Below are 27153 nucleotides of genomic sequence, written 5' to 3'. Positions count from 1 at the left end.
TCTAAAGAGACCTCATATAGTTCTTATTTAGTCTTAGGGACTACGCAGATAACACATTTCCCATAGACAAAAGAAAAACTCTAGTTATTCCACAGACAATAGAAGACCTATATTTTTCTGTATACTATGTACAATAATATACCTCTAGGTTCTCTTTAGACTTTAGCTCTTAGAAAATCAATAAAGACAACTAGATCTTTTATAGACAATAGTTGGTCTCTTGGAATTCAATATACAGTATAATCCCCTTGGTCTTATACTGTATTTCTATTTTTTTTAATAGACTTTTAGATATTCCTGGTGTATATTTTTCAAATTTTTAGGCATATTTCCACAGTTGAGTTATTGTGTGTTGAATTAATTATTTAATATTAATATAAATTTTATTGAAACTAATTAACTTTACGTACCTTTGTAGATGACTCTGCTGCTATCTATTTCAGCATAATGCTCCACAATGCCCCCAAACTTGGCAGGCAACCACACATATCCTTTCATATCCCCACTAATAACTTCATATCCTTACATAAATGTATCTCTGTCGAATATGTATGTTACTAAGAAATATGTTGTAGCATGTCAGGTATTATCTGTAATATGTAAAACACCAACAACAAATAAGAAAACAAAAAATAATAATAACAACAACAAAATTATTTAAATGTTCGTAAATAATCGTATCAAAATATTATATATATTTAACATAAATAAATAAATATTGAAATATTTATATAATTATAAATTACAAAATATTATACAACAAAAATTTCCAACATATGACACCATCACAAACATATATAGACATACACACATGAACACATTATGGACATCAACATACTCATCATCAGAGTTGTCGTTATCATTCACAGCCAACCATCCATCCATACAAATTAAGATTTGGATTTCAAAGGGAAAATCCAAAAAGCCAGTATTCGGACACCTGAATGCATTTGGGTAGAAGGTTGGTTGGGTGGGTGGTAGAATGGATGGTTGGTTGCATGAAGTGCTTGGCATGAGATACTCAAATTGTAGCATTTAAGTTTTAAATCAAATTTTAGACAATAATTAAATACATAAATAATAATAATTAAAATTAAAATAAATCGTAATGATAGTAAAATATCCTTATACTCACACACACAAAAACACATACACAGATCCATTCATGCAGTAATAACACCAAAGGACATTTTTCATGAAACCAAAAAAACACACACATATTTACATATCTAGAAAAAAAGAATAAATAAATAAAATTTAGAAAATAATTAAAAATTAAATAAGTTATAAATGAAAAAAAGAAAACAACAACAAATGGATTAAATCAAAATTATAATATTTTACACATACACAAAATACAAAAAAAAAAGAAAATACCAATTAAAAAATTAAATAAAAATTATTTAATAAATAATATGTATATTAAAAAAAAAACAAATATATATACAGAAAAAAAAACAACAAACAAAAAATGCAACAAATTGAAAACAATAATAGTATACTTGAAAAAAAAACAAAATAATTTAAAAAAATAAAATATGTAAAAAAAAAAACAAAGAAAAAACATGACTCGTATACCGGTCGTCTTCCCATCAATAAAATAGAAAAATTGTAACTCTCTCGCCTTTCCTTTCCCCCCATTCATATTGTCATTCATTTAATTTTTTTCCTCTCCAATATTCCCTTTTACAACAATTCCAACATTGATTTGAAACAATAAAACTTGATTGCATATGTATAGTGTATTGAAAATATGCAAATATTTCCATACATCCGAAAACTCCCGCACCCTCTCTCTCTCACGGTCAATGTAAACATCCCCTACGCTTTCCGTTAAATATTTATCCAATATTGACAGTGCAAAATAAGAAAAAAAAACTCTACAAACAAAATGAAATGAAAAAAGAAGAAATAAAAACAGCAACAACAAAAAAATTACAGATATTAAGTATTTCATAGAATTTAATAGAAATTACAATAAACAACCAAACCAACAACAACAACAATAATAACAATAAAGAGAAGAAAATATGAAATAAATTTAAATCTAAAAAAACAATGGCTTGTTTTAATTATTTTGGGTACACTGCTGGAATACTGAAATCTGGAGTTAGAATCACTATTGGGGCGTGGAATTGGGTTATGTAGGAAGTTTTGGAAATTTCTATTAAAAATTTGGTACATTTTTTGAGAACCCATAGATTATTGTGGGAGAGGTGTTTGTAGAATTTTTTTGATTGAGCTGGAAACCTGAAAATTTAAAATCCTGGATTCCTGAATTTAATGTACTAAATTTGGTGCAGTTATGATTTTGGTGAACCAATCGGGCTAGAATTCTGAAATTTGGAATTAAGATTACTGTTGGAGTGTTGGATTGGGATATGTGGGTAGTTCTGGGAATTTCTACTAATGTGTACTAAATGGTACAATTTGGATTTGAGTGAACCGATCGGTATGATGTCGGAAGTTATAGAAATTTGTACTTATGTGTACTAAATGGTACTAAATTTGAAACAATTTTGATGAAACGATATACCTGAAATTTTTAAATTTGGAATTAAGATTACTGTTGGAGTGTAGGACTGTTGTTGGTAGGATGTTTTTGGAAATTTGTACTAAGTGGTGCTAAATTTGATATAATTTTAATTTATTTGAGCCGATAAAGCAGGAATCCTGAAATTTGAAATTAAAATTACTGTTTGAGTGTAGGATTGGGCTATGTTGGAAGTTTTGGAAATTCGTACTTATGTGTACTAAATTTGGTACAATTTGAATTTGGGTGAACCTATAGAGTTCGAATCATGAAATTTGGATCTAAGTACGACAAGAGTACAAAAGGTAATAAATGGTACCAAATTTAGTATAGAACTTGAAAGGTCAGAATTGGTGTGTAGTGTTGAGATATGGAGGTATTTTCGGAACAACATATGTTTAAATATTTCCCACATTCGCTAACAAAGTAGCGAATCGCAAATATAATGCCTCTGGATCTTCTATGGAGAGTAGAAATCTGCTCTGTTATGACGTTAAGGTTTACAGTGGAGACTTTATGCCTTCTATTGAAAAAGATCAACTGGGTTTCTATAAGCATCAGACAAAAACCCCTAGGTATTCCATGGACAATAAGCGACACATAGAATTCTTCTAAAGACTTCTACGCCCTCTACAGACAATAGAAAACCTTTAAGAAAATGTTCTTCCTTCAATTATACCAGGGCATTCTCCTATGGGAAATTTCGTTCGCACTCATATATATACTTATTATGAATCGCGGGCCAAAAGGTAGTATTAAGGATAGAGCTTTAAATTTTGCACATACATTGCTATTACCACCAAGATGCTTGGTAATGAAAATGGGATATATCGGTCCAAGTTATTGTACAGCCCCCATATAACGGTATCACCAAATATTCCAGATTTTAGGTATTTTGTAGATATTTTTCAACCTAATTGGCTGTAATTTGGTATTTTGAATTGGTCCACTTTTGAGGATAGGCCCCATATAACGGTATCCCAAAAAGTCAATAGTTTTGGATTTTTTACATATTTGGTATTTTAGGCATATTTACCTATGAAATATTAGGTTGGGGAAAAATAAATCCATTTTTTATATGAACGATAGGACTTTATTTGTTGCCATTTTAAATGTAACTTCGTAATGGCTCTTTCATAGAAGCGCTGCTCTGTATTCGCAAAAAAATCTCTAGTAGTTGATTTTCACAATCCGCCCTAAATACCAATTTTTAACATTAAAAAAATTTTGCAATGCAATAAAACAGTTTTTAGCTTCTGGGCGATGTTACGACTGCTAACATGCCGTCCAACTTCGATCATTTCTTCAATTTTATCGACATTTTCAACGACCGGCCTACCTGTGCGAGGTACATCTTTAACATCAAAAATTCCTGAACGGAATCTACAAAATCAAAATTGCACATAATTGGCTGTTACAGTATCGGGACCATAAACACCATTCGCAATTTTAACCGCTTGGCTTGTCAAAGAAAAACTGTAAAATTTATCGAATTTTCTCCTTGTTCACTTCCATTTTTAACACCCTGTAACTCACAACCTGAATTCACCAAACAAAAAAAAAGCAGCAAAATAATTTTTTTACTGCGAAATGTCACCCTTCCAACGAGCGTAAATCAGAAATTGTTTCATCGATACTTTACGAGAAATCTATCAGTACACCCATCTGCCGACAACACAATGGATTTCTTTTTCCCCAACCTAATATAGTTGATATATCCTTTTTACAGAATCTTATGAAATCTTTCTTTGGACCAAATTCGTTTCAAACAATTTGGAGTCGATTTGCAAATTTCCGTCCGTCTGGGCAGTAACTGATTTCATCCAAACTTTGCACATCGTCATATTTCTTCGGCTCACAAATTTCTGTTCCTCGTCAACAAAATGGTCAAAATTGTTGAAAATTAATTTTATAAAATCATGGCATCCTTGCCTATCTTCAGTAGCGGGAACACCCTGACCGTTTTCCAGGCATCGGGAACTATTGGGGTGGTTAACGACAAGTTGAGGACTTTAGTTTAGTTTGCGCTTCTGATGACACTTGTAATATCATCCATCGTAAATTGTGGCGGTTTCTCCTCCACTTGAAGAACGCAATACTCTTCTTTTCGCCCTGTCACTCTCAAGGTGCTCTATAAACTGCCAGTTGAAACAACTCGCGCACCTCTTCAGATCTGTCACCTCAACGCCGTTAAATGGCAAAGACTGCCGATCATCCTTTCTTCCTGGGTTCAAGAGCGACTTAACCGGTGCCCACAATTTACTCACTCCGGTACTGGTGTTGCAACACTTCAGATGTTCCGCTTTTTCCGCTTGTGCTCGCCGACTAACATGTTCACTACCATCGTCATTTCTCTGATTCTGGGGTTAGTACGACGAAGCACAGCAAGCTCATTTGCTAATCCCGCTGCCTCCACTGGGAGGTTTGGTCTCAGCTGGGGTATACGACCTACAGTGATGATGACCTTTCCTTTCTGCTACCCGAGCATCAGAAAGATTGGGCAATTGGGTGAAATTTTTCTCTTGCCAATTGGCTTTCCCATGATTAAGGAAAGTACGGCGTTCAGAAGTTATGAAGTCGGATGGCCAATGAAATGACGGGTTGCCAAGCCACGACATTCGTCAGACCTGGAGACATGAATGAAATGTCTGATGAGCTTTGGCAGTTTATCCAGGGGGTTAGTCATTCACCGTTCAAAACGCTCAGCTTTCTATTTGCTCGACCAGCGCGTTGCCCCACTGGTCATTTCTTAGGACAGAATGACATACTTCATGATGTGTAATGACGGTTATATGACTAATGTCTGGCAAATAACGCGGGGCACAGCTATTTAACGGCGGAATGTAAACGTTAAGCACCTATAACCCGGCGTTACCACACTTGACCGCTACCCCCATACATTCCATGTATGGGTCACAGGAGTCTAGATCAAGCGAGATACATCTGTACTGGATAGAATGGTGCGATCATCCCTTATGAAGTTGCATCCATCACAACTCTGAAGACTGTATGTGTTATTCAGCTTCGTTTCATGGATCGTCGCGACCATAATAATTTTTCGACACATAAAATCAAAAATCGTTGATTTTCCCTCGAAGTCCATCGCAGTTCAATTGGAGAAATGAGACATTATCAGGAGTTGTGACAGCAGTGTGCGATGTTAGTGGCTGCGGAGATTGCGGGGGAGTCACGTAATCCGAAGACGACGACGATGATGACATGGACCACGATGATGACGAAGACTCGCTGGGCACTGCATTGTCGCAGCATGAAGCAATGTAGTCGTTTCCGCTATACTCCTGTACCCGGCTAACAACTGCTAAAATGTACCAATTCTCCGCACCCCAGAGTTTATCTCAATCCCGGCACGGACCAAAATAAGCAAACATTCCGTATAATGCTGCCACCTAGTTGAAAAATGGGCAGAATATTTATATGAGAGTTATTACAAAAATTGGGCCCATCCTATTAATAGTAACAAGATTTCAAATCTCAACAAACAGACGGACATGACTAAATAGACGAATATTTCACGGTGTTTCAAACGGAATGGATGTTATAAAATATTGTTACGAATATAACTTTAGATTTAAGTTAATTTAGATGAATTCCGTTAATTTAAGAATTTGAATTGTAACGTTAATTTCTACTACGCAGTTTATTCCAATAACTTCACAACAACAACTACTGTATAGATTTTTCTACATCCTTCCATTTCGTCTTTCATTTTCTATTTTGTTATTGACGTACAATTCTTGTTAAACGTCATCATTGATGATAGCTTAATTCCTCTTTCTTTGTTACTCCCTCGCCTGTATATGTGTTGTTGTTATTGTTCACTCAATGTAAGTTTGTATGTGTGTGTTGCATTGGTAGATTGTTCGCAATCTAGGTGTTACCAGATCGTCTAGAAACTTCTGTAGCGACAGGCAAGGCTCATATAAATAGGGGAAATGGAAAGGCAGTTAGTCAGTTGTGAATCAGATCGCGAATTGAAACCGTCAAGTAAAGTAAAGTGCAAAGTAAAGTTGTGTCAATAAAATCATTGTAATATTCGTAATCAGAAAGAACCCGCGTTTTATTTAGTACGAACTGTATTGGGAAATAAAACAACGTCTACACTGGATTAAGTAAAATCTAAGAACGTAACAATATGTATCCGAACACCGAAATAAGTTTGTGTGTTTTATTTGGTAAGCCGATGATTTTTTAATTGAAGAGTTATTTAATATAAGGAAGGAATTCGAATTAATGTTTGAAAATGCCTGTTATTTTATATATATATATATATATATATATCCCCCAAATAAACCACGTCTATGTTTGAGTATATGTCTGTGTTATCTCTGGTAATTTTTTCTGTCTGAAACATTTTAAATGTATATTTTTTTCAGTTATTTAATGCAAATTAAAGAATATTTTATACGGGTTCAAGGAGCAACAAGTGTTTAAGAGGAGGATTTAGAAATTTAGAACGAACAATTCTGTAATTTTATAAAATGTAAACAATGTTTGCTATATATTTTGTAGGCCAGTTCAAACAACAAAAAATGTCATTGTGAATACTTTAATTTTAGAATAAGCAATGCGTTATTTTGAAACTCCTCAGATATTGCCTAGCAAGGTTTCCTAATTTCCATTCCTCACATTATTACGGCCCTCCTCTTTTCTCCCTATGTAATATTTCCCAATCCTCTCTCAATTCTCTGATCTCTGTAATAAAATTACGAAAAAAATCTCTATATAACATTGTATTGTTTACAATTCTCCAAGATGCAAGTGTATGCCCGCCGGCTACCTCCTCAAATCATCGCCCCCTCTTCAAAAGTACAATGTAAACAAATCGAACTGAAACTTAAAGCTAAGCTAAATAGTAGCTACTATAAATCAAAGAAAATAGCTATTTAAATAGTTCGACGTCATTGTCGCAAGATTAAAGGTAATTTTCGATTGTTGTTGCTATTGTTGTAGTTGTCACGTAAGTAAGAATTTATAAATTCGACTCAATATAATATGCCGGCTTACAATATTTTGTGTGTGATTAGATGTAGTACCTAGCACCAACAACAACACAACCGAACGAAGGAACGAGCGGGCAAGTGCGCGAGCGAACGAACGGACGAGTCACAAACAGCCACGCTCGAACACCTATTTTGTATATCCGCGTCTGTGACATAGGTCTGTGTTTAACGCTAATCAGTTCTTAATTTTTATTTTATTTATTGTGATGATGGTTGTTGTTGTTGCTGGTATTTTCTATCAGTTTTGTGAAAACATTGAACAAAATAATTTGTTGACAGCAGACGGGAAGGTAGATAGCTTCCAATGTCGAAATAAGTTAGGGAAGGGAGAGAGAGAGAGAGAGTAAGTGCAGGGTATACGAAGTTCAAATTGTGACAGCAATATGTTTACATAGAGTCTCCTGTATTAATTTACTAAATTAGTACAGTGCATGCATAAAGAGAGGCCTTAGTAGTAAAATTTTGTAAAAAATCCACGCCTATGGTAGCACCTCAAAAAGTATTCTTTAAAAAATCCACGCCTAAGGTAGCACCTCAAAAAGTATTCGTTTAAAAAATCCATAGGACCTCAAAAAATATTCGTTTAAAAAATCCACGCCTATGGTAGGGTAGGACCTCAATAAAAATTTTCGTTTAAAAAATCCACGCCTATGGTAGGGTAGGACCTCAATAAAAATTTTCGTTTAAAAAATCCACGCCTATGGTAGGGTAGGACCTCAAAAAATATTCGTTTAAAAAATCCACGCCTATGGTAGGGTAGGACCTCAAAAAATATTCGTTTAAAAAATCCACGCCTATGGTAGGGTAGGACCTCAAAAAATATTCGTTTAAAAAATCCACGCCTATGGTAGGGTAGGACCTCAAAAAATATTCGTTTAAAAAATCCACGCCTATGGTAGGGTAGGACCTCAAAAAATATTCGTTTAAAAAATCCACGCCTATGGTAGGGTAGGACCTCAAAAAATATTCGTTTAAAAAATCCACGCCTATGGTAGGGTAGGACCTCAAAAAATATTCGTTTAAAAATCCACGCTTATGGTAGGGTAGGACCTCAAAAAATATTTGTTTAAAAAATCCACGTAGGGTAGGACCTCAAAAAATATTCGTTTAAAAAATCCACGCCTATGGCAGCACCTCAAAAAATATGTTTTAAAAAATATTCTTTAAAAAATCCAGGCCTCAAACATATGTTGATGCTATTTTCCTTTTACAGAACCCCTATTAGAGGTCTTCTATTCCAATCCCTTGTCTACCACGATACTATTTGCCGTGTAAGCCTAGATGACAAATCAAGTACACTCCACGAAAAAATAAACATCTACTATCCCGCTTTTAATTTTGATCAAATACAATGATTGTGGTTTTCTGACATTTAGCTTTGGCGTACGTCCGTTTGTTCGTACATATTCGGTCTGTAGGTCGGTGGTAGTGTCTGGAAGTGATAACATATGCGTGTGTCACTCTGTGTTCTCCAGGCATATTACGATAATCGACAAACAAAATATTCAGAAGCAAAATATTCAACAGCTACCGAAGTTAAACTAAGGCATTTCAGAGCGAGAGAGAGAGAGAGTGCGGGTAGCCGAACAGAATGCAATCGCAATTTGATTTGCCGGCTTGGCTTGACTGGCTGGCTGGCTATTTGCTAAATAAGTGCACATTATACAAACAATTAATTTAGTATTTACTTGATTTTGATTTGGTGTTTGGGTTTTGTTTGATCTTTTCCAATCAGTCGGTTTTAGAAGCTAGGCGTATTGAGGCGAACAACGCACAAAACGTAACGTATTTCGTATCGATTTCAAAATGAGTGCTTTCTTAAGGGTTCTGTCATTTATATTCAATATTGTGGCATTGGTGGTAAATGAAATTACAAATCTAATTATACCACGACGTAAGCCCAACTATCCGCCGATTAAAAATCCATTGCTATTGAAATCGGTAACAGAACTTTTGGGTGATCTGAAAGAGAGGAAGGTAAAATTATTTGGAATAAATTTAAATTATTTTTTTTTTTAAATACTTACAAAAATGTGAATGTGTGTGTGTTCCAGATTACTTCGTATGAAATTGTTACAGCCTATATTGAACGGATTAAAGAAGTCGATAGTAAATTGAATGCCGTCGTTGAACATCGTTATAATGAGGCTCTGAAAGAGGCACGTCATGCCGATAATTTAATAAGTAAAGCCCAAGATGATATGCAGTTGATGTTGCTGTTCAGCAGATATCCGCTACTGGGGATACCATTTACCGTCAAGGAGGCATGTGGTTTGAAAGGTGAGACATACTGAAAATATAAGATCTATTTGAAAAGAATATGGATTTTTAAAAATATATTTTGAGGGTCTATCCATAGGCGTGGATTTTTTGAAGAATATTTTTTGAGGTACTACCATAGGCGTGGATTTTTTAAACGAATATTTTTTGAGGTGCTACCATAGGCGTGGATTTTTTAAACGAATATTTTTTGAGGTGCTTCCATAGGCGTGGATTTTTTAAAAAATATTTTTTCAGGTTTTCAGGATTTTTTAAACGAATATTTTTTGAGCTGCTACCCTACCATAGGCGTGGATTTTTTAAACGAATATTTTTTGAGGTGCTACCATAGGCGTGGATTTTTTAAACGAATATTTTTTGAGGTGCTACCATATTTTTTAAACGAATATTTTTTGAGGTGCTACCATAGGCGTGGATTTTTTAAACGAATATTTTTTGAGGTGCTACCATAGGCGTGGATTTTTTAAACGAATATTTTTTGAGGTGCTACCATAGGCGTGGATTTTTTAAACGAATATTTTTTGAGGTGCTACCATAGGCGTGGATTTTTTAAACGAATATTTTTTGAGGTGCTACCATAGGCGTGGATTTTTTAAACGAATATTTTTTGAGGTGCTACCATAGGCGTGGATTTTTTAAACGAATATTTTTTGAGGTGCTACCATAGGCGTGGATTTTTTAAACGAACATTTTTTGAAGTGCTAACATAAGCGTGGATTTTTTAAAGAATATTTTTTGAGGTGCTAACATAGGCTTGGATTTTTTGATAAATTAAGCTATCACATGCCATGTTTATTTCTTGTTCCGCAAACATTTGGTTCCTATTGTCATTAAAAAATATGAGGGTAGCTTTAAATTTACCCACAATAAAACATTGGATGAAAATCGATTTTCATGAATGAAGAGAAGTTTTTTATCAACTAGGCCTCACTACTCAATGTTCCCCCTTTTACGTTTTGTGTGCCACTGTTTAATTTTATTCCTTCACTAGGGCACTAATGTTGACGCATTGAAATTATTCAAACATTTTTATTAATCAAAGTCCGCACTTGTTAGAACTTTGAACTTGGTTTTAGTTGCTAATCAAAAAATTAAAAAAATTGACGTGGGTCTTTGTATTGATAACATGTGCCAGCCGTGAGCCAGGTCTAGTGAGCATGATAGATAGGTTAGTTACGGAGAGCAAAAATGTTTTGAATCTCTTTTTAGGTTTCAGACGAAAAAAAAATGAATAATTATTAATTAATTAATTAAATTAATTGTGATATTGATGGACCATAAAAAAATATTCTTTAACAAAATCCACGCCTATGATATTGATGGACCCGTTGTTTAAAAAATCCACGCCTTTGATAGTCCCTCAAAAAAAATGTTTTTAAAAAATTCCAATTTGAAAGACCATTTTCGGCAATGTTGTCTTCGACTTGATCTTTCCATCTTATTCGTGGCCTTCCCCTTCTGCGTGAACCATCAGCTGGTTCGCTTTTATATGCCTCCTGGGTTGGGGCATTTTCATCCATTCCCACAACATGCCCTAGCCAACGTAGTCGCTGTAGCTCAATACGGCTAACAATAGCGATGTCCGAGAGAATATTCACCGTCAACGCAGATCGCTCCATAGATCTTTCGGAGAATTTTTCTCTCAAACACTGCCAGAGCTGTCTCATCTGCTTGCACACGTACCCATGCTTCAGATCCATATAACAGCACGGGTAGTATCAGCGTCTTGTAGAGTGTGAGTTTGGTCTGGCAGGAGGTGGCATTGTTTCTAAACTGCTTACTTAGACCATAGTAGCATCGGTTGGTCATCACTACCCTTCTCTGAATTTCAAAACTGATGTCATTCGTTTTGTTTATGGCGGTATAAAACAAAACGAATATATAAATTCTTTGACTACATCGAACCTGTAGTTCTCAAGTTCCACAGTTGGTCCGAGTCTACTGGACTTCTTGCGCGTTGATAAAAATGTCACACGACAAACTGTCACCTTGTCTAAATACTCGTTCGGTATTAAAGGGCTCCGAGAGGTCCTTTCCGACTTTAACTGCTGATCTTGTGCCAGTTAAAGTTATCCTGCATAGCCAGATTAATTTTGAAAGAATGCCGAACGCAGATATGGCTTTATACACCTCTAAAAGGAAAGGGCTGTCGAATGCGGCTTTATAGTCGACGAATAGGTGAAATGTGTCGATGTGTTTTTCGTGCGGGTTTTCCAGGATATGGCGCAGAGTGAAAATCTGGTCAATGGTGGATTTGCCAGGTTTGAAGCCGCATTGGTATGGTCCAATAATGTCATTGAGCATTGGTTCAGTCGTTCACACAGTACGCCGGATAGCACTTTATATGCGATGGGTGGAGACTTGTTCTATATCGAGTTTGCACATATCGCCTTGTAACCACCATTTTTTGTGCACGGGACACAGGATGCTGAGGTTCCAATCATTAAGGCATGCATTCTTCTAGCCAAATTGTACTCTTCAGCTGGTGCATGCTCCTTACCAGCATTTGACCATGGCCAGGACAATGGTGATATGCTAACCGATCGGCAAATACTGCATTATTATTTATTCTGGGGTATCTTCTTCACCGCCACTATTTGATACCAAAAGTTTTTCAAAATGCTCCTACCAGATCCTCAGCACGCTGTCTGGAGTTAATCATCTACTGGAGTTAATCTGGAGACGATGTCTTTTATTCTCCTGTTAACCATAAATCCGCAGCCAAATTCACGTCTCGTTTCATGGCAGCTATAATACAGGCCGTAATTGTCTGATTTACTTACGCCTGTCCCTTTCCATCGCATTTCTTGTAAGGCAATAATATCGGCTTTGTACTTCTTGAGTACATTCGCCAAGGCTGTGCCTGTTCTGTACAACGTGCGCACATTCTAAGTGCAGATTCGCAGATCGTGGTCCTTTTTACGTTTGTGGGGGTCGTCAACATTAGGGGGGTTTGGTTTTCATTGTCTTTTCATAGTAGGTTGGGTGGGCAACTAACCCGACGCCTCAACCCATTTATTTTTTTAGTTCTTATGGGTGAACTCGCGGCACATATTAGCTCACTATTTCATCGGGTGATGAAAATAGCTACCCCAGGTGTGGCACCTGTGCTTGGTATCTATCATCCCCTACGCCACCCCCTATTGTTGTGATAGTCCCTCAAAAAACCCATTGATATATTTATTGAAAAATTCTTATTATTAAATAAAATACTTTACCCATAACCTCCTCCTACAGATCTCTCACATAGCGTTGGAAGTGTTGCGCGCAAAGAAGAAAAATCTGCCACAAATGGTGATGTAGTGGAACTGGTAAGAGCTGCCGGTGCCATACCTCTTTTGGTATCAGCAAATCCTGAATTTTGCTTGGCCTTTGATGGTGAGTCAATTGTTTCCGGTAAATGTCTAAATCCCTATGATCTGCGACGATCATCAGGTGGTTCTTCAAGTGGTGAGGTAAGTGTTACAAGGAACTAAAACCGAGAGCGTTCTATTTATTTTTAAATCCTTTTTAGGGTACTCTAAATGGTGCTGGAGCTTCAACCTTTGGCTTGGCCTCGGACATTAGTGGTTCGATACGTTTGCCTTCGCTGTTCTGTGGTGTATTTGGTCATAAACCCACGGGGGGTCTTACATCGGTAAAGGGCCATTTTCCCTTTAGTACCAAAGAACCAGAATTTCCATTTTTCCTACAAATGGGTCCTATCACTAGATTTGCTAAGGATTTACCACTGCTACTGCAAATTATGGCTGGGGAAAATGCTGCCAAATTGAAGTTGACTGAAAATGTCGATTTTAGTAAATTAAAGGTGAGGAATATTGAAAAAAAATTGAATATGGGAATTAATATAAATTGAGAAAAAATCAGATCTATTACAGCTACTCAATGGGAAGTATGCTGCATGTTCCGGTAGATTTTGAAATCAAATTGGCCATAACCATGGCTGTGAAGTGCTTTGAAAAGGGTGGCATAAAAACGGAGGAGGTAAGGCTTGATGATGAGAATAATATCCTGATATTAAAACTATTTTATTTTTATTGTATAGCTGCATTTGGCGGAATTACAAGATGCCATCGAAATATGCCTGTCATCATTGGCCGGTATCAAAGGTCTTCCCAGTGTTGTAACACAATCAGTCACCGATAAACCCAACAAACTAGAATTGATTCAAAAAATTGCTCAAAGCCTTTTCGGATTGGCACCATACACCACCATGCCGCTGTTTGTGGAATTGATGATATTGGTGAATGCTTAAAAATCCACGCCTATGAATAGACCCTCTAAAAACATTTTTTAAAAATCCACGCCTATGAATAGACCCTCTAAAAACATTTTTTAAAAATCCACGCCTATGAATAGACCCTCTAAAAACATTTTTTAAAAATCCACGCCTATGAATAGACCCTCTAAAAACATTCTTTAAAAATCCACGCCTATGAATAGACCCTCTAAAAACATTCTTTAAAAATCCACGCCTATGAATAGACCCTCTAAAAACATTCTTTAAAAATCCACGCCTATGAAATCTAAAAACATTCTTTAAAAATCCACGCCTATGAATAGACCCTCTAAAAACATTCTTTAAAAATCCACGCCTATGAATAGACCCTCTAAAAACATTCTTTAAAAATCCACGCCTATGAATAGACCCTCTAAAAACATTCTTTAAAAATCCACGCCTATGAATAGACCCTCTAAAAACATTCTTTAAAAATCCACGCCTATGAATAGACCCTCTAAAAACATTCTTTAAAAATCCACGCCTATGAATAGACCCTCTAAAAACATTCTTTAAAAATCCACGCCTATGAATAGACCCTCTAAAAACATTCTTTAAAAATCCACGCCTATGAATAAAAATCCACTCCTATGGACATTCTTTAAAAATCCACGCCTATGAATAGACCCTCTATAAAAATCCACGCCTATGGATAGACCCTCCAAAAAATATTCTTTAAAAATCCACGCCTATGAATAGACCCTCTAAAAACATTCTTTAAAAATCCACGCCTATGAATAGACCCTCTAAAAACATTCTTTAAAAATCCACGCCTATGAATAGACCCTCCAAAAAATATTCTTTAAAAATCCACGCCTATGGATAGACCCTCAAAAAATTTACTTTAAAAAAATCCACGCCTATGGATAGACCCTCAAAAAATTTACTTTAAAACCCCTCGCCTTCTAATAGTCCCCCTCCAAAAAACAATCTGTAAAAATCCACGCTTTGATAGGCCTGCCTTTGTTTGTCCCTCTAAAAATATTTTTTTAAAATCCAAGCCTTGATAGACCCGCCTTTGGTAGTCACTCTAAATTTTTTTTTTTTAATCAACGCAATGATAGACCCCCAAAAAATATTCTTTTAAAAATCCTTTGTTTGTCCCTCAAAAAAATATTATTTAAAAATTAATTTTCATTTCTCTATGCCCTTCTTCTTTTCCAGAACATTCTCGGCACCAATGGCGTTCTAATCTTGCCCACTTATCACAAAACTGCCAATTTCTTTAAGGGATGTTCACTGCTGAATATAAGCGGTGTCATTTTTATGCTGCTCTTTAATGTTTTGGGCTTCCCAGCCACCCATGTACCAATGGGTTTAGATCGAAATGGTCTGCCGGTTGGTTTTCAAGTTGTTGCAGCACCCTACATGGATAAATTGTGCCTACAAGTTGCAACTGAAATGGAGGCGGCCTTTGGCGGTTGGGTACAACCTCAAGTTTAAAAATAGAGAAGAATTCCTCATTATTTGAAGCTATGCCGAATAGAATTCTAATGTCCATTACAACGGAACTGATTTAATAAGTAATAATAAAAATAAAATATTTATTTAGTTTATAAGATTATTTTACATATATATCATTGTTGCTGTTACTTAATATTATTTTTAAAAACAAAAATGTAAAGGGATTTTGATATTTTGTTAAAAATATATATAGAATAAATAAAAATATGTTTAATATTTTTATTTGTGTTTTTTTTAATTTTTAAGTCAGTTTTTTCTCTTTGGAATCGAGGTTAATGATCATGTTGTTTAAATAATAATAAGGATTTTTACTGAAAGATATTTAGCTCATGAAAAAATTATACTTCAAAAATCCATGCATCATACAGTCCTACAATCCTTAAAAAATTCGGTTAAAAACATGCCAAAAATCTCTAAAATACCGAATATTTGGTGGTGTCGTTATACGTGGCTATACCATATCGTGGGAAGATATACACATTTTAAATGCCAAGCATCCTAGCCGTAATAGCAATGTATGTTCAAAATTTCAACGCTCGATCTTTAATATTGCGAGCTCTATCGTGATTTCAATAGACAGACGGACATGCATATATCGACATAGAATTTTACTCTAATGAAGGATATATACCAACCTAAATGTGAAATTTTGTGAAAATTGGTCCAGACGACGAGATGCAGACGGATAAAACATACATAGCTAGACCAATTCGGCTAGTGGAGATACAACAATCGACGTATTAAAAAAAATAGTTTCAGAACAAATAATTCGTGGTGTTAGAAATTCTTAAGGCCACCAAAACTCACAATACATTTACAGCATTGTTGTGTAGGGTATAAAAATCTCCAATTACAGGTCATATCGACGCTGAAACAATATTCGTTAACAATTATAGGATTAATAGTTCTCGAAAAATATTCTTAAAAACACTATTATACTGTGTTTATTAAATATTTCCATGATGGTCGAATTCATGCCAGCCACATTTAAAAGCTCAGGATGTTCCACAGGTTTCCATCCATCTTCATTACGATTACAAGTATGATAGTCCTTGAAAAATGTGCATTCTTCGTCAGAAAGATTCTGAACAAATATTCTGTAATAACCCACGATTATAGAATTAATAGTTGTTAAAAATATGTTTAAAGCCTGTAACTCAGTTCTTTAAATATTTCCATTATGGAGGAATTCAAGCCATCTTTAAGAGCTCAGAATGTCCACCAATTTCATTCTATATCAGAACCTCAATATCACAGAAACTTTTACTAACAAATGATAACAAATTTTATACCCTTTGCCACTCTGTGGTTATCTCTGTATTATAACTTTGGTAATATGTTTGTAACAGGCAAAAGGAAATTGTTCCTTTGGAAAATATGCATAGAATCACTTTCTGAATCGATGTATGCATGTCCCTCCGTCTGTCCATGTATTTTTGTGAGCAAACTATAGATCGCATTTATGATCAGAATTGGATGACATGTGTTTTCTTTTTTTAAATCGGTTTAGATTCAGATATAGCTCCCATATAAATAGTTCACCAAACCGCTAGGCCCGTGCAGTTAATTAAATACAAAACGACGTATGTGAAGTTTTGGTGAAATCGGCTCAGATTCAAATATAGCTCCCATATATGTTTTCGTTCGATTTATGGTAATGGAGTGCCAAACTCCCAAAGTTTGTCCGATTGAGACAAAATTTTGCAAAGCGATAACAATTGAGTACAGAGACAAAATTTTGCAAAGCGTCCTGAATCAAAGGCTCTATGTTTACTTGTTGTACTTGAGTCTGGATAGTGTGTGTTTAGGTTCGTTGAAACCATTGCAGACTTGGATATAGCTCACACACATAGATTTCAGAATGACATGTGTATGATTTGATTAAAATAATTTCAGAATAGTTTCAAATATCCATATAGAGCACACATATAAAGTTTGTCCGTTTTCATGTCAGTGGTCCCCCAAAGATGTTATGTTTATTCTATCAACAGGTTATTGGGAACAAATGCACTTTATGGACACCTCTCTTTACCATAGGTAGCCCTTCTGATGCTGATTACAACTACATACATTTTTTTCAGTACTTCCCGTGATATGGTATCCAAAAGTTTCAAAATTATCCCCACATTTTATCAACTATTTGTAAGAATATCACTCCGAAACCTTGGAAATTTTTACTGCACATAGTCCTTTTGATCCGGGAAGTGTGCGTTAAGTGAATTTAATCCCAAAACATATCAGATGACTATGTGTGTTCAAATTTTTGATGTACCCGGCGTTGGAAATTGCTGACTCTTAAAACGAGTTTGCGGTATACCGTCACAACTTATTTGTTTCATCATCGTAAAGATCGTATTGGTCTGAATGGGTGATACGCCATTTGCTTCCTCAAATTTAATTCTTACCTATAAAATTAATCACAATTACTTTCAAAAAGAAAATATGTATTTGAACCAACGTACCTGTATGTAGTGTTGGATTCACATGGCGGAGATTATCGCGAAACCAAAAAAAAAAATTAGACAATTTCTGACACTATTTTCACAAAATCTTAATATTTTGATGTTTAAAACACTAAAATAATATTGAAAACACAACTAATACACTTATTTTGGCACAATTTCTAGAAATTTTCATCAATTCAATGTTTAAGTAACAGTAAAATTCCGAACACAATTTTTTTTCATTTCAAACAAAAATAATCTTGCTGTGCCGGATTTTCAAATTGTTAAGCAAAAGTCGAATAACGATTGACAGATCCCTTAATATTTTTCAACAAACCTTTCCAAATAGTTTACTGGTTAAATCGTCTAAGGTTCTCAAACTGTAAGCTGAATTGAAATCAATGCAGATTTCCTTACCAATCAACCTCGTTTTTTGTTCATATGGAACATTATTAAGGATATATACATATATATGCATATTATATTATTTAAATTTGGCATTTGTTAATTTTTTAAATAAATTTAATCAAAAGACTTCACTAATATGATGCTCAAACTGTAACTTGTTGAAAAGAAATCAGTTTGTAAATCCCTAACTGATTATTCAAACGTCGATCTACGTAGCCCTAAAACTATCAGCTGATTTTGTATATATCTTTCTTAAACTTTATCGCCATTATGCTCTAAACTTATTCGTAAACACTTGTCGCTACTGGTCAATCTCCTCTGCCTCACCATCACCTCCGCCCTCACCCCCACCCCTTTCGATTCATGGGAACGTTTTTAATCGGTTAAAGTAGTTAACTTTTGTCACTTCCATTTTAGCCGCAATCTTTTATCATTGTCTATTTTTTTACTTAAGTTCCAGTTATTAGCAGCTTTAATGTGTTCCATTAACTGAAATACAATGGAATTTGTACTCAGATTATTGCAATTTATTGTTAAAATAGTTTATAATATCGTATACATTGTCCTAGCTGTACTATTTACACGAAAAAAGGATGAAAAAATTCCCGCCATTAAGGATAGACTGGTGACAATACCCTTGGTGGATATTGTCGAATTGATGAGAACTAAAAGGGTGAGGGGAAAAACATTTTGTTGGGGCACTAATAAAATTAATCTTTTTTTGGAATACACAGTTAACCTCCCAAGAATTAGTGAAGGCCTATATCGAACGTCTCAAGGAAGTCAATCCCCATATCAATGCCATTGTCGAGGATCGTTTTGAAGAAGCCCTAACTGATGCCAAACGAGCAGATGATTTAATATTTAAATGTGCAAATAGTCAGTTGCCGCAATTGTATGCCCGGTATCCTCTATTGGGTATACCATTTACGGTCAAGGAGGCATGTGGTTTAAAAGGTAAATTGGAGTAGAAAATCGTCAGTTTTTGATTTAAATTGTTCAAAAAACTATCTTATCTATTAAATAATATTCAAAATATATGTTATTGTAGGCATGTCTTTTGTTGTTGGTAGTCTTCAGCGTGTTGACACAAAGGCCAAGCGTGATTGCATAGCTGTGGAAAATTTAAAATCTGCCGGAGCTATACCACTACTGGTCTCAGCAAATCCTGAATATTGTTTTAGCATAGAAACCAATTCCTATACAAATGGTAAATGTTTAAATGCCTATGATTTTCGACGAACATGTGGTGGTTCATCTGGTGGTGAGGTAAGTTCCGAATCGATTACTTGTTCCAATACAAAACAATATTAATTTATTTTTATGTTTATTAATAGGGCGCTTTGAATGGCAGTGGTGCCACTCTATTTGGCATTGGTTCGGATATTGCTGGTTCCATACGTATTCCGAGTTTATTTAATGGGGTATTTGGTCATAAACCCACCGGAGGTTTAATACCCAACATAGAGGTATTCCCTTCATCGGATGATGAGGAATGTAACCAGTATTTACAAACAGGTGTGATCAGCAGATTTGGTTCAGATTTGGGACTTATATTGCATATTATGGCTGGTGAACATGCCCGAAAATTGGAATTTGTACATCCAATTGAAACGAAGGATATTAAGGTAAGATACTTTTGAAAAAGAAAAGCGATTTTTAATCGAAAATTCACTAATATAGAAAAATCCAGGGATCTCAACACGGCTCAAACACCCCAAGGTTATGATAATGAATGGAATGAAATTTAGAAGAGGGACTATCAAAAATATTTAAAAAAAATCTAGGTCTTTTGTAAGACTCCCAAAAAATATATTTTTAAATCAGTAAGGAAAGTAGTAAAGTCGGACTGAGCCGACTATATGATACCCTTCATCACTTGGGTATTTTGTACATATGTATCTCTACAATTGTATACCAATGTTCATTCAAAGGAACATACTCATGTCTTTCTTCAACTTATGATAAATTTAATTTCATTCTGGCAGATTTAAAGTCGTCTGGGACAAATTTATGGAAAACAATTTATAGCAAAATCGATTCACGCTATTCGGTACTCCGCACTGTTAAAAATTTAATCTCAATCAGACACCCGTTGGAAATACATATCGAAGCTATGGCTGCATCTGCACCAATTTCAACAAAACCCAATAACGTCATTCAAGACCCAATTCGTTACGCTGTGCCAAATTTCGTGCAAACCGAAAGATATTAAGGGACTTTGGTTCACCATTTACCTTAAATCGGACGATTTTCACGAAAATTAGCACACATCTTTCTAGACTTAATTCAGTAAGCTGTGCCAAATTTCGTGCAAATCGAAGGATATATAGGGACTTTGTTGCACCATTTACATAAAATCGGACGAAGATATATATGGGAGCTATATCTAAATCTGAACCGATTTTTCCCAATTTCAATAGGGTTCGTCCTTGGGCCAAATAAATGAGCTGTGCCAAATTTCATCCAATTCGAATCAAAAATACGACCTGTACTTTGTTTACAATTGAACATGGACAGACGGACGGACGGACATGCATAAATCGACTTAGAAAGTGATTCCCTTTGAGAATATGCTCAATAGGAACCATGTGTCTATCTCGTTTCCTTTTGCCTGTTACAAACATATGCACACGTCTATTGTAGGGCTCTCAAAATTATTTTTAAAAAACCTATTATAAAATCAAAAAATATTTTAAAAAATCCACTCTCAAAAAATATTTAAAAAAAATCAACTCTATTTTTTTTTAATTTCCAGATATTTTACTCCCTGGGCTTCAGTGGTCTCAATGGCATTTGCCACTATGGTGTTACAGCGGAAATACAAATTGCCATACTGAAAGCTGTAAAATGTTTGCAACAATCGGGACTAACTACCCAAATAGCCAACATTAAGGGGTTGGAAAATTCAACAGAAATTGCATTTAGTGGTATTGCCCGCCTCAAAAAATTGCCTCTACTAATGGATGAAAATACGAGCGTTAAGGAATTGCTACAAGAACTAATGAAAAGCTATGTGAAAAAATCTAAATACACTAAGGAAGGTCTAACATTTGAGTTACTGCGACGTACCAATGCATTTATGAATTCTGAAAAATTAATGAAATACAAAGAAGAGGGTCAGAAGTTAAAGCAGGAAATTATTGTGAGTATTTTATGAAACAAATTAAAAATCCCTTTATTATTCCCAATTTATTTTTTTAAAGAATTTACTCGGCAACGATGGTGTTCTTTTCTTCCCCACCTTCCCCGTACCGGCAATACATCATCACACATCATCTTTGGCCCAATGGGGTATAGACTATTCGCTGTTGTTCAATATCTTGGGTTTACCTTGTACCCATATTCCAATGGGTGTAGATGCTGATGGTATGCCAGTGGGTTTCCAGGTAATTGCTGCCCCTTTCAAGGACAAGCTGTGTCTACAAATTGCTGGTGCTTTAGAAATGGCATTTGGTGGCTGGACTCCACCGGTTAAACATGCATTTTCTTAGAATATGTGTACATATTGTAAATTTTTCGTCCATTTTTAAAAGAAAGTAATATTTTTTAGAAACTTTTTACAAGTATTTTCGAAACATTTTTTATATACATATGTATGTAACATTTTGTGGTGATGTATTTATAATACTTTTTTTCTATGGCAATAAAATTGCAATTTTTATAATAATAAATATATAATATATTTGAAGTCAAATACCAGTCAGAACATTCGATGGAATCCCTTTTTGACAAGAGTTCTTTGGCATCATCAACCAATGAGAAGTCGTCCAGATGAAGAACCCCTTGGAAGACTTGGAAAGGTGACTATGAGCGATATATCTAAGGCTGATTTAAAAATTTTAGCCATGTTGGCCCTGGGCAGGAGCATGGAAAACTTCACAATATAGACATTTCAGCGTTTCAAAATAGGCAATGATAGATTACCTCGACTTCGACGATTTCGACGTTATTATTACGAGCAGAGAATCTTCGATAAAGATCGCTCAATGATGGATGAAAGCTCTTGAAAGTGTCTCAGTCGGTTTTGTCCACAGATATATACCCTCAGCCTATGGTTTGCGAAGGTCTACGGAGTTACACACAGGTTTTATTATTCGTTTAATACCTATAAGGTATATGTTTTTTCAGAGAGATTTTGGATTTAATGTTGAGCACATCGAATGTGGGAAGTATTTAAAATCCAATACCGACCATTATTAAAGTTTTGGAAGCATTTAGTATTCATGTTCTCTTATAGTACGTTTTTCAAAACTACCTCTATATCTCAACACTACACACCAATTCTGATTTTTTGACCTTTGCACTCTTATAATACTTTTTTTGAAAACAATTTAAAACATATAAATATATACAAATTAAGTGCCAGTTAGTATACATTAATATACATTTCCATAACTACCTACTTTAACAATCATAAGTACGAATATCCAACAGTTCCCACGTACAACAATCTTAATTCCAAATTTCAGGATTCTATCGGTTCACCTGAATCCAATTTGTATCACATTTAGTAACACTTAGAACACATAAGTACAAATTTCCATTACTACCTACAATGGAAATCTTATTTTTCAATTTCAGGATTCCAGCTCTATCGGTTAACTTTTAATCCAATTTGTACAAAATTTAATGACATTTAGTATACATTAGTAAACATTTCCAAAACTTTTTATATACCCAAATCAAATACCACAACAAAGATCCTAATCCACATGGCAAGATTACAGATCTATCGGTTCACCAAAATCTATATTTGTTACAATTTAGTACACATTAATACGAATTTCCAATACATTCTCCATATCCCAATCCTTCACCCTAACAATGATCCTAACTCCAAATTTCAGAATCCCAGCTCTATCAGTTCATCAAAAATTCAAATTGTACCAAATCTAGTACAATATAGTACCCATAAGTATGAATTTCCAAAACTACATCCTACTCCAATCCTACACTCCAACTGTAACCTTATTTCCAAATTTCAAGGTTTCCAGCTCTATTGGTTCACCTAAAATTTTAATTGTACCATATTTAGTACACATTAGTACAAATTTCCAAAACTTCCAACAAAGCCCAATCCTATAACCCATCAGTGAACCAAACGTTAAATTTCAAAATTGCAGCTTAATCGGTTCACCCAAATCCTCATTTGGTACCATTTGGTAAACATTTTCAAAACTTCAGACATCGGTTCACTCAAAATTTAAATTGCACAAAATTTAGTTCACATTAGTAGGAATTTCCAAAACTCTCTAAATTGCTCAATTCTACCCCAACAATGATCCTAACTCCAAATGTTAAGATTCCAGTTCTATCGGTTAACCCAAATCCAAATTTGGTACTATATAGTACACATTAGTACGAATTTTCAAAATTCCTTCATACCATAATCCTAAACCCCAACAATGAACCTAACTCCAAATTTCTCGATTCCAGCTCTATTTGTTCAACCAAATCCAAACTGTACCAATTATGGTACGATTTAGTTCTTTTCGTACACATAAGTACAAAATTTCCAAAACTACGTACATATTACAATCCTACTCTCCGACGGTATTGTTAATTTTAAATTTTAGAATTCCAGCTCCATTTTTACCTCCAATTAAAATTTGTACCAAATATAGTACCATATAGTGCTTTTAGTACACATGAGTACACGATTTCAAAACCACCTCCTTATATCGACCCTATTTCTCAACCTTAATTCGCATTCCAAATTTCAAGTTTTTAGCTCTATCCATTTACATGCTACAAAATTGTACCAAAAATAGTACATTTCAGTATTTTTCGCATACGTATAGTTCGAATGTCCAAAAAACCCTTTGCTATATCTATTCTACACTCCATCAGTGACCCTCATTTAAAATTTAAGAGTTCGCCAAATACATATGGTTTCAAATTTAGTACTTTTCGTACCGTTCTATTACGAATATCCAAAAATCCAGCCTTATTTGTCACCTTTGGACCAAGAGTGACCCTCAGCCAAAATTTCAAGATTCTAGCTTCAGCCGTTTCGGCTGGGCGTTGATGAATCGTTAAATCAGTCAGTCAGGCAATCAGTCAATCACTTTACTCTTTTATTAGTAGGTATGTTCCCGTACTACAATAATCTACTACTGTTTACTACGAATTTTCCTTTATGCTATCGAAGAAACAGTGACATCTAGTAGATTCTTGCAGTACGGGAACATACCAATTGTTTTAAATTAAAATAACATTCACAGTTTCTTTCGAATTTCTTCAAAAATATAGAATAAAACATAAAAAAATATTTTTTTATCTTTTTGACTTTTTTATTTATTTATTTATTTATTCTAAAATATTTCAATTTATAAAAATACTTAATTAAAATTAATAATAAATAATATATTTATTGATAACATAAAAAATTCTCCAAGTATCACAAACAAACCCATCATTACTACACTTTCATATGCAGCAAACAAGTCATTGTTATCGAAATGTCAAAGTCGATTAACAGCACATCGATTTATCTCTTTGTTTAGAAAAAACAATCGATTACTGTCTCACATAACCAATTTATATATCCCTATTTTACTCATTGCTTTCCATCATCATCAGCATTGAATCATAATCATTGAGAGCGTACAGAACAGAATTCGCAAAGACGTGAACGCGATTAAACAAGAAAACCAAGAAACAAAAAAAAAGCACACAATCAAGTACGAACTGCTTGAGCTTGCTATGCTAGTTTACTACTACTGTTCAATATATAAACAGATCAAAAACTGTTAGTAGAGAAGTTCATTATTAAAAGAAAAAATATACAACAAAAAATAGGTAACATATTGAGTGAGCAAAGTAATATTTCATACAAAAATAATCAATTTTAAAAAGTTACTACTAAAAAGAACTACAAAAAGTGCCTTTCTGTTAAATGATAATAAATAAATACTAGAAAAAAAAAACAACTACAAACGAAACTAGTGATAAAAAATTAACAGCAAGAGACGATATTTTAGTTTAAAAAGAAAGAAAAAAACTTGGCCACGCATTTTAAGAAAACGGCCTTCCTTCTCCAATACATAGAGAGCAAAGCACAACCGCGCTTGTTGTTTACAACATTCATTCAGGAAGTGTGTTTCGTGTAAAGTAGTCACTACTCGTCGTCAACAACGTTAATTTTGAACGCGTGTCCAACAAGTGACTGTTTTTTAAATAAAATTTGTTAAAGAAAAAGTATATCAAAAAATAAAAGAAGAAATAAAAATAAATAAGACCAAGAAAATAAAATTCAAGTTGAGAAGAAAATATAGAAGTAAGTTTAAAACTTCTTAATTTACTCGTCTACCTCCTGCCTGCCTACTATTACACCTCACCCCCCAACCACCACCACCCCCCATTAATGTGTGTGTCTACTATTTGGTGATAATCGAAAAGCAACAACAAAAATATTTCATTTAAATCGAGCTTGATTGACTCAAGTGATTTCTTTGGCCGTTGTGTTTTTTTTTTCACTGAACTTACGTAGTCGTGTTGTATACTTACCTACATACATACATAGATTAAAAAATAAAAGAAGAAAAAACAAAAAAACACGGTCGTTTCCATACGTGAGTGAGTGTGTTTGTTCATCGTCCGCTCGTTTCTGTGTGTTGTTGTTTATATATATGTGTGATTCAACAGCAACGCAACGAAAATAAAGCAAACATCAGCAGCACCAATAATAATAACAGCAACAACAACAACAACCGAGAAAGAGACGACCCAACCAAAGAGTGTGAGTGAGTGGTGTGAGGCCCACATTGTGTGTGCGCTGTGCTGTGTGAGAGCAAGCGAGAGGGTGCTAGCGTGAGTCATAGCACACAATAATAATTCGTATTGCTTTTTTTCGTGTGGTAAAGTGAAATGAAAATGCGGATAAAAAGAGAATCACCGTGCCTATTGCTAAGATTTATGCCAATCACCAAAGTCGGTAAGTTTTTGCGCTTTTATTTTCTGTTGTGTTCCGAAAATAATCATAATAATATTAATTTTTTCGGTGTGTATGATTCTTGTGTTGAAAAAAATTTGGTGTTTGTCGGATATTTTTTATTTGATTTCGTTAGCAAAAAAGTAAAAAAACGTATATTTTTGTGCTAAAAATTATTATTAAAAACCAGTCTTGAGTGTGTGTGTTTTTCGTTTTATTTTTGAATTGGTATTTTTATTACGTATGCATCGTCGTCGTCAACGTCTTCTTCTTCACAAACACTCCTACCCCTCACCCCGTTCAATGGCTGTTGGAGATTGATTGGTTGGCTTTATAATTTTTTTCGAAAACTACGTAACGAAAGTAAAACGTAAGCTTTTTTTAAAAATAAAAAAAAATATTTTGCGTTTGTTTTGCCTGTTTTTTTGTTTCGAGAATGTGAGATTGTAGCAAAAAATATAAATTATGCATAGCAATACTTTATTAATCATCTTTCTTTTACATTCATTTAAGATTAGCCACAAAAAAACACCCGCACTCTACCTGCCCTCCCCTCCCCCATATCACCAATAATTATTTATAATTGTTGTTGTTTTCAATTTAATTATTATTAGCTATTATTGTATAATTAAATCGTCGATTAATTCATTTCATTGCTTGCTCGATGATTCTTTGCACCACATTTTGCTTGCGATTCTTCTTTCATTCCCTCTCTTTATTTTATTTTATTTATTACAAATAAAATTAGTCATTGCGGAATTCCTAAGAGTACCCCGTCATTCACGGAT

At 34.5% G+C, this 27153-nt stretch overlaps 4 protein-coding genes across 4 annotated transcripts in view; all 4 read left to right on the top strand.

Annotated features, from left to right (window-relative positions):
- Window positions 1-27153, top strand: part of LOC133322276 (ADP-ribosylation factor-like protein 8) — a 167764-nt gene that overhangs the window by 76050 nt on the left and 64561 nt on the right. The gene's annotated exons all lie outside the window — the stretch shown is intronic.
- On the top strand, window positions 9361-15556 carry LOC133322274 (fatty-acid amide hydrolase 2-A-like). Its single transcript, XM_061531286.1, has 7 exons — window positions 9361-9531; window positions 9609-9834; window positions 13072-13289; window positions 13349-13642; window positions 13702-13818; window positions 13880-14077; window positions 15278-15556. The coding sequence occupies exons 1-7, from the start codon at window positions 9361-9363 to the stop codon at window positions 15554-15556; spliced, it is 1503 nt and encodes a 500-aa protein (XP_061387270.1).
- Window positions 10523-27153, top strand: part of LOC133322272 (tyrosine-protein phosphatase vhp-1) — a 39123-nt gene continuing 22492 nt past the window's right edge. Inside the window, exons 1-2 of the mRNA XM_061531284.1 lie at window positions 10523-10535; window positions 26300-26368. Coding sequence (XP_061387268.1) covers window positions 26302-26368 — 67 coding nt within the window. The 5' untranslated portion in view covers window positions 10523-10535; window positions 26300-26301. The remainder of the gene's footprint in view (window positions 10536-26299; window positions 26369-27153) is intronic.
- On the top strand, window positions 18929-21923 carry LOC133322273 (fatty-acid amide hydrolase 2-B-like). The gene is made up of 6 exons (XM_061531285.1): window positions 18929-19102; window positions 19164-19386; window positions 19481-19698; window positions 19767-20057; window positions 21188-21574; window positions 21636-21923. Exons 1-6 carry the CDS (start codon window positions 18929-18931, stop codon window positions 21921-21923), a joined length of 1581 nt encoding a protein of 526 aa, XP_061387269.1.

This window comes from Musca vetustissima, unplaced genomic scaffold (assembly GCF_032173495.1).
Source record: "Musca vetustissima isolate MV318-11 ecotype Yass unplaced genomic scaffold, APGP_CSIRO_Mvet_v1 utg24602, whole genome shotgun sequence".
Classification (NCBI taxonomy): Eukaryota; Metazoa; Arthropoda; class Insecta; order Diptera; family Muscidae; genus Musca; species Musca vetustissima.
Note: the sequence above shows the minus strand (reverse complement) of the source record. Positions and strands in the feature narration are given on the sequence as shown.

Coding starts and splice junctions, on each gene's coding strand:
- LOC133322274 (XM_061531286.1), top strand. CDS start 9,361: ATGAGTGCTTTCTTAAGGGTTCTGTCATTTATATTCAATATTGTGGCA. Junction 9,532..9,608: donor GTGATCTGAAAGAGAGGAAG/GTAAAATTATTT, acceptor TGTGTGTTCCAG/ATTACTTCGTATGAAATTGT. Junction 9,835..13,071: donor GGAGGCATGTGGTTTGAAAG/GTGAGACATACT, acceptor CTCCTCCTACAG/ATCTCTCACATAGCGTTGGA.
- LOC133322273 (XM_061531285.1), top strand. CDS start 18,929: ATGGAATTTGTACTCAGATTATTGCAATTTATTGTTAAAATAGTTTAT. Junction 19,103..19,163: donor AATTGATGAGAACTAAAAGG/GTGAGGGGAAAA, acceptor TGGAATACACAG/TTAACCTCCCAAGAATTAGT. Junction 21,575..21,635: donor AGTTAAAGCAGGAAATTATT/GTGAGTATTTTA, acceptor ATTTTTTTAAAG/AATTTACTCGGCAACGATGG.